Here is a 16,219-nt window from a genome sequence, read left to right as displayed (position 1 = left end):
GCCCTCAGACCACTAATGATTTCAACACCAGTTCATCACTAAAGAGGAAAAAAGACTACAGTATATTTATAGCAGGAATTATAAGAAGAGCCTTTAAAACATATTATTAATTTTATTTTAACAACAATTTATTACTATATGCCATTAAACACTAAACCTTTAATTTTACCATTAATGAAAAAGACATGTATGAGGTAACATTGCGACTAAATTCCCCCAAATAATCATATTTAACCATAAAAAGTAAAATAAATATGACATGACTTATTATGATATATAATTATAATAATATTAAATAATACAGTGGAGGCATTTACCAAAAAGTGTTCTCTCTTCCTGACTCACAATATTTATATTTCAAGTGGTGAATTTGTTGCAGCATTATTTCAGTGGACAACTACACTTTAAAAGCTCTTCATCTAACAAGAAATGAAACATAAAACTTTCTTTACGTCAATTTTAGTTTTAGTTTTAGTTTGTGGCTCCACATAAATTACTTTTGTCAGTCTGGACTAACAATGAAAGGAAGGACTGAACAGGACAAGAAATGTAACATTTTCTCCTTTTATTCGTGAGAATACAAAAGCTTTGCAGCTTTAATATTAGACTGAAATCAGTTTTTCTACACTGATACATGAATAGATGGTAAATTAATTCAAATGTCATTTTCAATAAAATCATAGCAGCACCATTATAAGTTCACTCAATTAATCATATATCATGTTTAAGTATATATTCAGTCTGGGAACTTGAGGAGAAAGACTGAACCTTTCACAGCCTTTGGTATGATCTGTCTCCCTTTTGTCAGTCTGGACTAACAATGAAAGGAAGGACTGCTTTTATGCATGAGAATACAAGAGCTTTACAAAACACTTTCACAGCCTTTGGTACGATCTGTCACCAGTATAGATGCAAACATTACAGGTGACCTCAGAAGATCAAAATATTAGCAAACTGTAAATAAGTTAAATAAGCTGTGGTATTAAAATGAAATAATGTCATTAATAACTGACAACTATCATTTTCTTGGTCTGAATGATTATAAATTAAAACAGGTTTTATGTCTTAGTCCTATGTGTATTGAAGATTAATATTTTAATATATATATATATATATATATATATTTACATATTTACCCGTTTCTTTTTACATATTTTTCACATATTCTCATCAGTTTTCTTCACTTATATTCCTACTGGGGTTTTCTGTCCCCCTGACATCCTGAATGTTATGAGCACTTTGTCAGAAAAACAAAAAAAGCAACATTTGTTCAGAAGGTACTTTTTCTATTAAAACTTAATGATAATAAGTATGAACTTTATATTGAAATTATTATTGCCAATTTTCAGTATTTTAATCCCATTCTCTCTTTGCTGTGAGGAGGAGTCAATGCAAAACCTTGATGTCTTCCACCTCTACTTATCTGACTGCAGAGAGGATGACAGAGAACAGTGGACACACAGTTTAACATGATGGACTATAGGACAGGACTGCTGCTTTTAACTATCTGCTGGGCAGGTGAAGATCTTCACTGATCTTGAGTTGAAGTTTTTGTTAAAAAGTTACCAGCTTAAATCAACTGATTATTTTCCTTTTTCATCTTGACAGGTGTTGATGGTCAGACCCTGACAGAATCTGAACCAGCAGTTAAAAAGCCTGGAGAATCCCACAAACTGACCTGTACAACATCTGGATTCACATTCAGTAGCTACAACATGAACTGGGTCAGACAGGCCCCTGGAAAAGGACTGGAGTGGGTTGCTGAAATTAGCAGTGATGGTAGTAGCTACATCTACTACTCTCAGTCAGTTCAAGGCCGGTTCACCATCTCCAGAGACAACAGCAGAGAGCAGCTGTATCTGCAGATGAACAGTCTGAAGACTGAAGATTCTGCTGTTTATTATTGTGCTCGAGACTCACAGTGACTGAGTTGGTTGAACAGCTGTACAAAATCCTACAGTACTCATCAGACCCCCTTTAACTCACATGAATCATGTATTTTCTCAGCTCAGGTGGTTCAAGAAAATGACATAATTCCTTCAGATGCAAACATCTTTTTTGGAAACAGTGATACTATAATTTGGTTTTTAAAGTACATTTCCTGAGAGAGCATCATTTTTAATGATAACTCTTAATAAAGATTTGATTTCTCTTCTCATGTAAGAAAAAACTCTTTTGTTGTTGTTTTTACATGAATTTCAGTATGTGAGCAGCTCTCTAGAGGCTCAAACATCTGCAACACTGAAACCATTAAAAGTATTTTATATAATATAAACTCCAAACCTGCACACAGCTGCAGAAATCTCATACTGTTACACATTGTTTCACATTTTGTTGGCAAATGATGAATTTAACCATATGGGTAAAGTCAATAAATACAGTATTTTTAAAATTAAAAGTAGACAAATATATTTTTCACTATGTCACTATTTTAAACTTACATAGATTTATAGTAGAGTCATCAAAGACAGAATTTTGAAAACAATTTATCAAAGTTTTTTGTGAATGATAATGTGTTTTGATCCATTATTACACAAATCCAACTATTGTAATATTTTATCCTTGAAACTCTTAATATTAGACTAAAATCAGTTTAACTACATTAATAGATGTTTAATTATATTAAATGTCATTTTAAACAAAATCATAGCACCATCATAAGTTCACTAAATTAACCATATAACATGTTTAAGTACATATTCAGTCTAGAAACTTAAGAAAGACTGAACCTTTCACCTCAAACTGAGAAATATAAGTAACAACAAATATATAAGTGTTCGTTCAACAATATGCAAATAAATGTGACTCATAAGGAAGTGAAGTGTGTGTGTGTGTGTCAGTGAGAGGACAGAAGAGCTCACATCAGTTCAGCTTCAACATCAACCATGTTCTCTGCAGCTCTGATGCTGCTGCTGGCAGCTGGATCCTGTGAGGAGCTTTCAGTGGATTCACACTAATAAACGCATTTGAAACACTGAATAGTCAGATGAATGATGGAGATAATGTTGATTTCTCTTTCCATGGGTGTGTACAGTATTGATCTCATCCAGCCAGACTCAATGGTTGTGCAGTCTGGGTAACCATTGTTTTTCTGACAAACCTGGTATAAAGAAATTATGGCTAATCTTATCCTTGAAACACTTAATATTAGACTAAAATCAGTTTATCTACATTAACACCATTGTTATGACCATTATTATGACCGGCTCGCAGGCCACAACAAAGGAGGGAGACGCACACCCAAATTCAGCAATAATAAACTGAAGTTTATTAAAGTAAATAACAATAATTGCAATGGGGTGTGGAAGTCAGTATCAATGGTGTTTGAAAGTGTGTGGATGTGTTGTATAATGTGAGGTGCGTGTTGTCAGTGCAGAACAAAACCAAAAAGGCAACACAAAAAACAACCACAGCGTGGTGAGTGGAGAAGAGATCAGAGAGAGACTGGAATCAGGGCAGGCGGGTTTAAATGCTTTCTGGGGCACAGTATTGATCTCATCCAGCCAGATTCAATGGTTGTGCAGCCTGGACAGTCTTTGACCATCACCTGTCAGGTCTCTGGTTATTCTCTGACTGATAGCAGCTATGCAACAGCTTGGATCAGACAGCGTGAAGTGGATTGGATTTTGAATTGGTGGGGAGGAGGCAGAATTGATCAAAGTAATATTCTGAAGAACAAGTTCTTCACCACACAAACCTTTCTACTAGAAAAGTGACATTTACAGGACAGAATCTGATCTGCAGCCTGATGACACAACTGTTTATTTCTGTGCACATGTAAACTCTACAGTGATACAAACCACCAGCAGGCCAGAACAAATACCCTAAGTTCCCTCATATCATTGATACATGAGTTCAATTTACCATGTACCATACAGACAGTCTTTCTGACTATTTTTGGGTCTATAACAAAATTTCAAAAAGCATAAATAAAAAAAGTGCACAAGTCTCTAGATGTGATATTGTATTCCACATGGAAGGACAAGTCATAACTTATAACAGACTGTTACATACTCCCCCCCCTGCATGGGATATGTATAGTCCTGTTACTGATCCTTTTGTTTGTGCTCTCTCTCCCAGGAGGCCTGAGTGGATAATTGAGGGGAGGGCCTATAAAGAGGGAATGAAGGGCTTGGACTCTCTTTCTCATCTTCCCAGCCTGATCAGCAGCAGCTTGTTTTTTTGTGTTTGTTCTGTTATGTTGTAGTTGCCTTCAGTAGTTTCTTGGTTTGGGTTGGTGAGTCCAGTAGCCTTTTTTTCGCAGCTTTATTTCTGTAAGGTTTAGTTTTGTGGATTTAGGTCAGAGAGGAGAGCCCAGATACTACGGCCCTTTGTGGGCTGGTCTGGGTGTCTCCTCTTCTTTTTGTTAATTTTAGCCGGCTCACCAGCTTTTGTTACTTGGTTGTTGTTTTTGTGAATAAATTTGTTCAATCTTTGTGGGAAATCCTGACTTTTAATTATGTTGGGCCTTCTGTGGGCGAGCTGTTTGTCGAGGGTCGTAACACAGACTGCCAGTAAATGAGCCACTCCCTCCCCATGATACTCTGATGCAAATCTTCAGTGTGTGCAGTGTACTTCTGTCCTGCTGACTGGTCTTGTTGTTCTTGTGGAGCATCAGAGGTCACATCTCCAGCCTCAGGATGATGAACACACTCATTCTTCTGCTGGTTGCTCTCTCTCTGTCCTGTGAGTTCTCCTGCTTCTGGATGTTTTATCTTTTATCAGACAACATCAACTGATGGTCAGTCACTGATACCAGAAAATTTCCCAGATGACTGTTTGTCTCACTTTCTTCTGTGGTTCATCACTCCTTTCATCTCACCAGGTTGTACAGGTCAGAATACGGAGTCCATTCCTTCCAGTTCAGTAGTGAAAAAGCCTGGAGAGACTCTCAGTCTCTCCTGCAGGGGATCTGGCTTCACATTTAGCTGCTGCAGTATGAACTGGATCAGACAACCTGCAGGAAAAGCACTGGGATGGATGGGGCTCATTTATAGCGATGCAAGTAAAACTGCATATTCCAGCAGTGTGCAAGTACGAATAGAAATCACCAGAGATAACAGCAACAACATGGTGTATCTGAGACTGTCCGACTTAAAGCCAGAGGACTCTGCTGTGTATTACTGTGCCAAATACACACTGGTTAAAGTAAGCAGAGAGGCTTTACAAAAACTCCACAGACGATGTTTTTACAAAGACCCACAGGTGGCAGTAGAAGATATGATTTGGAATAAAACTACAATGATCAGACTTGATTATTTGGTTGTTTTTCTCATCCTGTCAATTAACTGGACAGGTAAGAACAAACGTTTTTCTGACAAACCTGGTATAAAGATGTTATGGCTGCATGACAGTAGCTAATGAGCAGTTTAACTTTCTGTAGGTGCTGAGGGTCAAACACTGACTGAGTCTGAATGAGTGGTTAAAAGGTCTGGAGAATCTCACAGACTGATCTGCACATATTCAGGATTCAGTAGCTATTACTGGGATGTTTGGATCAAACAGGCTGCTGGAAAAGGACTGGAGTGGGTTGCTACCATCAGTGAGACCAGTAGCTACATCTACTATTCTGAGTGAGTTAAAGGCCAGTTCACCATCTCCAGAGACAACAACAGAGAGCAGGTGTATCTGCAGATGAACAGTCTGAAGACTGAAGACTCTGCTGTTTATTATTGTGCTTGAAACTCACAGTGACACAGGAGGGAGCATCACTGTACAAAACTCATCATGTTAAACCAAGTCAATATTTTTTCCTTTTGATTTTCACAGAATAAACTTCAGCTCAACATCATCAACACACTCAGAGAAACATAGTTTCAATAAAACTATTATAGTTATGCATCTATTTGTGTAACTCTTGTATCTGTTACTTTTGCTGTATTAGCAATCACATTTCAGTTTTTAGACAATATAAATTTGAAATATCTGTATGTATTTGTTGATATGTGTACTTCCCTGTACAATTAAACGTACAATTCTGTTCGATTAAACATATGAATACATAAAAAACTTTGAGTTCCAGATATCTATTATGTTTAAATAATAATATATTTTTAATGTACAGTATGTAATAAAATACTTGCCCATAATACAATTTCAGTTTTTGAACGACAGTCCATCCTTCTTTTATAGCCTGTCAGTATCCTTCTTTATGCAAAGTGAACTTCCTCACAGTCTGCTATAAACACTTGATATCATGCTGTCAGTTGCAGCAGAAGAAGAGAAGCTCCCATCAGATCACCTTCAATACCAACCATGTTCTCTGTAGCTCTGCTGCTGCTGTTGGCTGCTGGATCCTGTGAGTCTCACTGAGGCAGAGACACTGACAGTATGATCACAGCACACTGACTGTTCACTATTGTTACACTGATTCAATACTCAACATGTTTTTCTCCACAGGTGTGAAGTGTCAACAGTTGACACAGCCAGCCTCAGTGACTGTGCAGCCAGGTCAACGTCTGACCATCACCTGTCAGGTCTCTTATTCTCTTAGCAGCTATCGCACAGCTTGGATCAGACAACCTGCAGGGAAAGAACTGGAGTGGATTGGAAGTGCACATGTTGGATACACCACATACTACAAAGATTCACTAAAGAACAAGTTCAGTATCGACTTAGACTCTTCCAGCAACACAGTGACTCTAAACGGACAGAATCTGCAGCCTGAAGACACTGCTGTGTATTACTGTGCCAGAGACCCACAATAACACAAACCATCAGCAGACCTGTACAAAAACCCCTCAGTGCCTGAACACTTGTAACATGAAGCCACCAGAGGAGGAGCCCTCAGACCACTAATCATTTCAACACCAGTTCACTGTTACAATAGCAGGAAACAATTATTGAATCGTGCTTTCTGATAAATTCCAAATTCACAACTGAGAAGTTTATGAGAAAATATAATAAAATTCAAATAATTCAGTTTGCATAAATTCCAAAAAATAATAAATCTTACATTAATTTTCAGAACATATATCCACTGAGACATTACAATAATTTACTTTCATTTATATACCTGTAACTCAAACATTGAAGGGTTAATTCATTTGAAAAAAGAAAAAATGATGAGAGGAATTGAAACTGAGAGTAATTTAGTTCAATACAGACAAAAATGGTTTGTTGAATCATTATTACCTATTCTGACATAATAATTCCAAAACTATTTAATGGAATAACTTAATTATCATATTTATACAACATATACATATCTTATACACAACAAATTATAACTAGAGAACATTGTGTTTCAGTTTTGTTAAAAAGTGTCAGTAATATTACCTTTACTATTAATGAACATGTCAACTTTGGCTTAAATGTTCTGATAAATATATTACAAAGTACTTCAGCTCTGTTTTGGGAAGATATTCCTTTATCATTCTGTTCAATAAGACTTCTGAAGCTAAACTAAACAAACAAACAAACAAAAACTGCACCACAAACAACTCACATGCCAAGAATGATTTTTCTGCCCAGTCAAGCCAGAAACAGTCTGGTTCTGAAAACCGCATTGCTCCGTGGGAATCTTTCCGGGCCTTACATACCTGAACTTGAACTAAATGCTAGAGATGAGTTAAGGCCAACACATTTTTCAATGAGACAACTTTAAATGTGTTCCACCAAAGGGTTAAGAAAACTATCAAAAGCTTATTTTACCAGTAAGTGTTTTCATCAATTTAGATTGGATATTAAAATCACTGATATTCAATGAAACATATTTTCACAGTGAAAATTAAACACTACTATACTTAACTGAACAATTTTAGTGATTAAATTAATTCATCGGACAGCTTGGCTTTAAAAGCTATTCATGTGTGCTCTGCCCCTGTGTGAACAGTCTCTCTGGGTTTTTGCCTCTTGTTTGTATGTGTAGTCTGTGCTCTCCAGGTCTCTGAGGTAGAGACGAGGTTGTGTGGTCCAGGGCCTACCAGTGTTTGGAAGCATCTAGAAGCTGCTTGGCATCTTCCTGGATCCATGTTCTTCATATACAGTATGTTTGCACTCTATCTAATGTTGTCATCCTGTTTCTCCATAGTGTGTTTTTACTGTCATAAATAATAAAACGAATAAAAGCTGAATTCCATTTTGCTGCTTCAGTTTTAAAGGGTTGGTGTTGTGGAAAACAAGAAAAAAGAGCTTTGGGATGGATTAGGATGATGGTGGGGGTAGATGCTGTAAAATTACTTAATTCCATCTCCTCTTTCTATTTGAAATTTTGAAATTTGTGGCTCAAGAGCTAGCGGTAAGTCAAATCAGATGTGCTCAGAAGCTTTAGCATGAGCCCACCCCTGCCATAACATCTGTAGTCGGAGTTTGCGTTTCAATTGGATGTCCAGCAGCTAAAAAGTCTTTACAGTCTTCCAGAGGATGGAATTTTACGTCAGGAATGGCTGAAATTCATTTTTGGAGACAATCTTCCCTTCCTATACTATCCTTACATGTTATTGGTAATTACAGTTATGTTACATTGTATTGAAGTAGATAATATATTGCAGATCCACTTTAAATCAATAGAGGGCAGTTAAGGCTTGTACAGCATTACTTTCCTCTGTCTCATAGATCTATACATGTATTTACATGTATCATTGTAGTCTTGTCATGGATAAATGAAATATGAGATATTAAGACAAATAAATCTGATTACAAGAGCTGTGACACAAGTTTGTAAACTGCCAGTCCAAGCCTTCACTATATATCTATTAATTTTTGTTTATTTATTGAGAGCAAAACATAAATCACAATGGGAAAGTGAAAAATGTTGCAGTTTCTCTTATATAAACACAAAAGAGCAATAAATGTCACATTTGTCTTTCCTCTGTTTGGACTGAACTAAATACTCCTTTTTGTCTTGTATACTGGATATTGTGATTGTGATTATTCCATAACAAAAATCATTTGTGAGCTTGATTCAGCACATGTTGAATAGTAAAGTGTGACTAAGGTGTAAGGTAGGTGTTGATCATCAGCACTGAGTGTAGCTGCATAGGTACAGTAGATCAGTTAGATATCAAGATGAACAGCCTAGAGCCTGACAGGGCTGCTGTTTATTCTTGTGTTTGTGAGAGTGTAATTAAAGTCACATGAACAACTAATCCTGCAGTAAGAAACACTTCTTGGGATTTTTGATCTAAAACAATGTCCTCCTTATCGTCGTCCTTTCTTATATGATTCTTCTCTCAGCAGTAATGTGTGATAGATTTCAGAAGGTGAATGGATTAATATAATAAGGTTTTCTTACTCCTGTTTGTTCTACAAATGTGTCAGTACAGTGATCAATCTGATTCTCTCCTTCCTGTGAGGAGGAGTTAATACAAACATGTATATGTCTTCCACCTCTACTAATCTGTCTGACTTATCTCCACATTCACAGAATAAAACAGGCAATAAAGTTTTCTAAATCAGAATATGAGGAAAAGGAAGCCACATCCATCTACAGGCAGGATCAGATTCACATAAATTGTGTCTTTATTTATTTGTTTTGTTTATTTTTTACAGTGTTTACCTTGTCAACCAACTGCTTTATAGTTGATTTAGTTTTTTATTCATAACACATCTGTAACCACCACAGATAAAGGCAAAATGTGATGATTATTGCTAAAGAAAGTATTTCATCAATGCATGAACTAAAATAGTTTTCTTCTAAGTTACAGAATTTAGTTTTTTGCATATCGTCACACAGGTTTCAGTTCCTGAGCAGCTGTTTATCTCAAGGCTCCATGTCTGTGGCTTCAAACACCTGCAAACACTGAAACCGTTAAATCTTTTATGCAAGATTAGGTTTTCACACTATTTACATGATCCTGACTGCTGTCACTGTATTTCTTTTTGCAGCAAATACAATACATACATACTTACAGTGAGTAAGAAAAAATATTTGTACATATATTTTCTGTTATTGAAGAATGTCTTTAACCCCCAATGTATTTATTATAATGTGAAGACTACAGTATAACTGAAGCTGTTCAATTTTAGAAACAGCAATCCTCACTTTAAAACATATCTAATAATAATACTTTAACTTTTCAAAATTTACTCAGCTTGTCTTTCTAGTCATGTAGATTGAGATGTCTTATTGCAGGCTCAGACTACAGGAGTTTTTGGCTGGTTTATCCCTGATTCACCCCTCCAGACAATCAGAGGAAAAATCTGGTCTGGGACCTCAGTCAGTACTCATGTTCTGCCCAGATTATCTGCTAATGTGAGGAGTTTACAGATCCAATCTTAAACCTCCAGAACTGCTTGCAGACTCATCAGGGCCGCCCCGATAATTTCAAACATGTTTGATATTTAGGAGTTAAAATCTGAATGATTACGTCACTACTTTTCAAGCAGGACCACAATAGCCAATGAGAGACACAAGTCCACAAGGAGACGAAAGTGTTACAAGCTAACGTTAGTGTAAGACTGCAGATAGAGCCTTCTCATGCTGGAGGCAAAATTTTTTTCCTCTGGATGGCGACAGACTAACTCGCCATACTCCCATTCTGATTGGCTAGGACTTGTTTCATTTGTTGGTTAGGTTGCTTAGGTTTAGGCATGAGGCAACCCAGTCTCACTTCAAAATGTATAATAGCTATGTTGGTCCACAGTGCAAATTGTTGGGTATCAGACAGACTGCATCAGTCTGGTGGGCAGACCATAGGAGTTGCTGCCGGGAAGTAGCTCATTTTCCTCACTGTCCTTGATAACTCGACAGTATGATAGGTTAATGTTATGGCCATCCATTTATTTGGTTTGTTTTGTTGTTGGTCTTTTGCTGCTGTCTGTCTGCTGCTCTTCTTTTCAGAGCATTTCCAAATTTACTTTTTTGTTTGTTACTTCTTTTTTGACAAACTGGGGTCTCTGTCAGTGTCTGAACTGTGAATGTAATCACTGTCATCACTGTGTCTGCTGCAGGACTCAAGTAATAACATTAAACAGACACAAACCCAGTTAGCAGCATGCAGATAGCGTTAGCATCAACAGCTACTGTAGCAGCCTGAATGTATCTCATATTCTTACATATTAACATTTTGGCTTTCAATGCTGTCATTTTTGAAGTAGTCATAGCAACTTAAGTCACTAATAATAACATGATAATAAAGTAATTAAACTTAGAAAGCTTGCTGACTAGCATGGTAGATGAAGGTAAATATCTGCTTCTTACTGAGTTCAAACAAGATAAAAAAACATACTTTCAACTCAGTTGGTATCAGTGTCATACATAATTATTCTGATAAAAGAATCAGTTTGGAGGTCTCAAAACTTAAGTTTTAGCAACAATTCATAATATTTTCAGCTCCTTTAACCACAGTCATAGAGCAGTGAGGTCACATGGTAAAGAGACAGAACCTGATTGGTCCTCCTGTCTACATGGTAAATGGTAAATGGCTGTTTATATAACGCTTTTAACCAAAGCTCTATATATTCTGCTGCTCACTCACCCTTTCACACACACACTCACACACTGATGGTGACAAGCTACCAGGCAGGATGCTGGTGCAACCATCAGGAGCAATTTGGGGTTCAGTATCTTGCACAAGGACACTTCGAAATACAGACAAGAGTCGAGGAACCACCGACCTTCTGATTGATGGACGACATGCTCATCCTCCTGAGCCACAGCCACCCCATTCCCATATATTCCCATACATTCCCATACATTCCCATATATTCCCATACATTACAAGCGCTGATTGGCGCTTTGCAGATCAAACCTCTTGGCACCAAGTTTAAGATTGATTTCTGATTGATAGAACCTCCTCTTTTCTCAAATTTTAGGGTCAATAATGTAAGAGTAGTTTCATGTGTATAATTCAGTTTTGCCAAAAATGTCAAGTGGAACCTTATAATTCTAAGGTCATGCAAATTCATGTCTTCTTGCATGCTGAGACATGTCTCTGTTTCTTTTTTTTTTGCACAAACATACTGCATAAAATCCAGATAATGAAAGTTAAGAGATGTGTCATGAGAGGTCAAGAAGCAACAAGCTTATACAACTGACCTCCCCTCAACTTGAGAAAAACAATAAAAAAAGGAAGAAAAAACAAACGAGCAAACATAATTTAGGAACATACAACAAAAAATAAATGACAACAAGAAGCACACAAAATGAGCAGAATAATTAACCAATAAAAAAAAAGAAGATTTTTGATAACACGCATGTAGAAAATGAGGTGTCACAGGTCACATTGACTTCTTTCAAACCTCTAGAGGGCGGTCTAGAACTGACTGGGTTTGACCCTCATACTGATCATGATAAATCATGTGCACTAGAAGTAACGTCAAGAAAGACCACAAGTGATTGGATTGGTTTTATCTGACATCAAACTATTTTCACACTGATTCATGTCAAAATTGATCTGCATATATTACATGTTCATCTGTACTCATTCACATTTTCTTCACTATGGTGTTTTTGTTACCTGATGTGGTGTCTTTTACAAAGATGACACAGGTAAATATGTTTATTAAAGGGTAAAGTGTTTATTTTTTAACTTTTATTCTGTTCCAGTATAAATAAACAATCACATACCTTAGAGGCACTGAAAACTTTGAATCATTTTTCTTTTTTTTTTTTAAAGAAAATTGAATCACAATCCTTGAGACAGTTGACAAGCATTTACAGTACTGCAGTGTTCAAAATTAACTAAGGGGATTAGAAATATAAGAGTTTGGAGGATTCATTCCTGCACAGTGAACATACATTCTCCACCAAACATTTACTGAGCTCCGAGTCCAATCCAGTTCCTCCATTTGAGGAGGAGTCAATGCAAAATATCTTCCTCTATTTATCTGACTGCAGATGGATGGTAGGATGACAGAGAACAGTGGACACACAGTTTAACATGATGGACTTTAGGACAGGACTGCTGCTTCTAACTATCTTCTGGACAGGTGAAAATATTTACAGATCTTGGGTTGAATCCATCTTCAAATTGTTGCCAACATATGTAGCAAGTGACTGTTTTCTTTTTTTTGTCTTGACAGGAGTTGATGGTCAGACTCTGACAGAATCTGAACCAGTGGTTAAAAAACCTGGAGAATCCCACAAACTGACCTGTACAACTTCTGGATTCACATTCAGTAGCTACTACATGGCCTGGGTCAGACAGGCTTCTGGAAAAGCACTGGAGTGGATTGCTTATATAGGCACAAGCAGTTCTCCTATCTATTACTCCCAGTCAGTCCAGGGTAGATTCACCATCTCCAGAGATGACTCCAGCAGTAAACTCTATCTACAGATGAACAGTCTGAAGACTGAGGACACAGCAGTGTATTACTGTGCCGGAAGAGACACAGTGAGAGACAGTAATAAGAGAGTCATACAAAAACTACTTCCTCTATTTACCACCACTGATAATATTCATTCCTTCAGTATCATCTTTCTTATAAAACTGACTGTGATGAACATTTGTTTTATTGTCAGACACAGAAATTTTGTTGTTATTATCTGAATATTTAGGAGTTATATTGTCTAATTTATTTTTTATTAAACTAATGAAATCATACATTAACATTTTACAGGATAATTTTCGTGATACATAAACTGTGAATCCAGTGATTCAACCTACTAGTTGCTCTTTAAATTCAGTATAAACTTACATGAATACAAAAAATTAAAGTAGAGACATATTTCTTTCTTCATAGGAAAAATATGTTTTATGTTTTGTTTCTTGGAAGCAATGTTTAGAGGAGATGTAAAAAGACTGTTGATAGTTGACAATGATGATAGTTAAATGCTTTGTGTATAGTGAAACTGTAATTGTATGTTTTAATAAATACATGCATAAAGATCATGCATGTGATACAAAAATGTGTAATTAAGTCATTTGTACAATTTCACACAATTTTGAGATTGTAGAACAATGAGCTGACAAAAAGAATATTTGCTATACATAATTACATTTACAAACAATCCTAAAATTGGCATTTGACATTTTACAATTAAAAAAAATCTGTGTTGCATTATCTAACCTGTGATTAACAGTCAACATGATCACAACTATTGTGACAGATCAATAGAATAGATTATTTATATATATTTGTTCATAATCATTTGCTGCTTTATTATTTTCAGTACAGTCAGTTTGTTAGTTGTCTGGCTGAAAAAAGATGAACGTTTCCAGCATTCTTATTACAAATAGGGTTAATTAGTTTATTATAATTAGAATTTTTGTCACGTTTTAAAATCATTGTGTTCCTGTAGCAATCTTTTTACAAATACAACAACACAGAAAGTCAAAAACAAATAGCAAAGAGCTCTGTAGAGGAGTGACTCCTCTTCAGTGAGCATCCATTCTCCAATTTCACCAAAAAATATTGAGAGACAAATCCAGTGCAGTTTACTTCTCCCTGTGAGGAGGAGTAAATGCAAAACCTTGATGTCTTCCACCTCTACTTATCTGACTGCAGAGAGGATGACAGAGAACAGTGGACACACAGTTTAACATGATGGACTATAGGACAGGACTGCTGCTTTTAACTATCTGCTGGGCAGGTGAAGATCTTCACTGATCTTGAGTTGAATCTGTTCAAATTATTGCAAACATATGAAGCAGGTGATTCTTCTTTTTTGTCTTGACAGGTGTTGATGGTCAGACTCTGACAGAATCTGAACCAGCAGTTAAAAAGCCTGGAGAATCCCACAAACTGACCTGTACAACATCTGGATTCACATTCAGCAGCTACTGGATGAACTGGATCAGACAGGCTCCTGGAAAAGGACTGGAGTGGGTTGCATCTATCTATAGTGGTGGCAGCAGTTACTACTCTCAGTCAGTTCAAGGCCGATTCACCATCTCCAGAGACGACAGCAGACAGCAGGTGTATCTGCAGATGAACAGCCTGAAGACTGAAGATTCTGCTGTTTATTATTGTGCTCGACACTCACAGTGACACAGGCGGAAGCAACGCTGTACAAAAAAATCACCACATTCACATAGTAAACTTCAATTCAACAAATATTGACTGATTGATGCAATAAAGTTTTTGAAATCAGAATATGCAGAAAATGTAGCTACATCCCTCTACACGCAGGATCAGATCCACATAAACTTTCTTTCTTTCTTTATTTTATTTTTTTTAATGTTTAAGTTAATATTAATTTAGTATCAACAATCCTAATCCACCACCACTATGTCGTTTTGCACAGTTTGCACAAGTTGGTGTCATAACAATGTATTTGGGTATAAATAGTTTACAATAAAAGCAGAAAAATCATTATTTGATAAAGTGAACAGTTGTTTAATTAAATGCAAGGATATTGTGTTAAGAATGGGTGTGTCATGAAATAACCATTAATAATTGTTGGGCCTCAAACCACGAGGTCACACAGAGAAGGCTTACATGTAACCTGTGAGGCCTGACCACAAGGTGCTTTTTCCTTTGTTTCCCCCGAGACAAAGGAAAAGCGCCAAAACGCTGCTCACAGACAATGGGAGTCCATTGCAAACTCCATTTCCAAGGATGCTTTGCGATTTTAATTATCTATATCATAGATAATTATCATAATTATCTATGATAATTGTGAATTATTGCTAATAACCAAACGCACTACTGCCCGTCCCAACATAATGAACTATTGAACAATATATGTCAAGTATGTTGTTGTGTTTGAAATGAATATTTGTGTTAACAAGCACATGTGTAACATCAAATAACACTGAAAAGGACTCATTATAGATTACAGTGAAAAAAACTTGCAGTTTAAAATGTTTCATCAAGGCTCATCAGACTCTTCTATTAGTCTCCAGTTAGAGCAACATTAATGCTTCATGTGTTTGATTCTATGCAAACTCAGTGATCCTCCTTGTTTCTCAGCTATAAAAACTTCACATCAGACTGTCAGTGGAGATCACAGCACATCAGTTTCAACATAAACCATGTTCTCTGTAGCTCTGCTGCTGCTTTTGGCAGCTGGATCCTGTGAGTCTCTCTGTATTTGTCATAGTCAGCAGTTTTTCTTTTGTTTTGATAATTTGTCACAATTTTTTTTTTCTTTTAACAGGTGTGGAGTGTGAACAGTTGACACAGCCAGCCTCAGTGACTGTGCAGCCAGGTCAACGTCTGACCATCACCTGCCAGGTCTCTTATTCTGTTGGCAGCCATTACACAGCTTGGATCAGACAGCCTGCAGGGAAAGAACTGGAGTGGATTGGAAGTAGATATACTGGAGCTTCATACTACAAGGATTCACTAAAGAACAAGTTCAGTATCGACTTAGACTCTTCCAGCAACACAG

The 16,219-nt window shown here is 36.6% G+C and overlaps 2 protein-coding genes across 2 annotated transcripts in view; both read left to right on the top strand.

Annotated features, from left to right (window-relative positions):
- Window positions 1–16,219, top strand: part of LOC137168341 (uncharacterized) — a 76,980-nt gene that overhangs the window by 32,798 nt on the left and 27,963 nt on the right. The window lies entirely within an intron of this gene.
- Window positions 1,596–6,707, top strand: LOC137168236 (uncharacterized; the record flags this gene model as incomplete). The annotated part of the gene is made up of 5 exons (XM_067570760.1): window positions 1,596–1,921; window positions 4,081–4,186; window positions 4,726–4,741; window positions 4,826–5,296; window positions 6,400–6,707. Coding segments are annotated over 5 exons (1,227 nt in total), but the record flags the coding sequence as incomplete, so codon positions are not given.

This window comes from Thunnus thynnus, chromosome 17, assembly GCF_963924715.1.
Source record: "Thunnus thynnus chromosome 17, fThuThy2.1, whole genome shotgun sequence".
Lineage (NCBI taxonomy): Eukaryota > Metazoa > Chordata > Actinopteri > Scombriformes > Scombridae > Thunnus > Thunnus thynnus.
The sequence above is the reverse complement of the archived record's forward strand: the minus strand, read 5'-3'. Positions and strand labels throughout refer to the sequence as shown.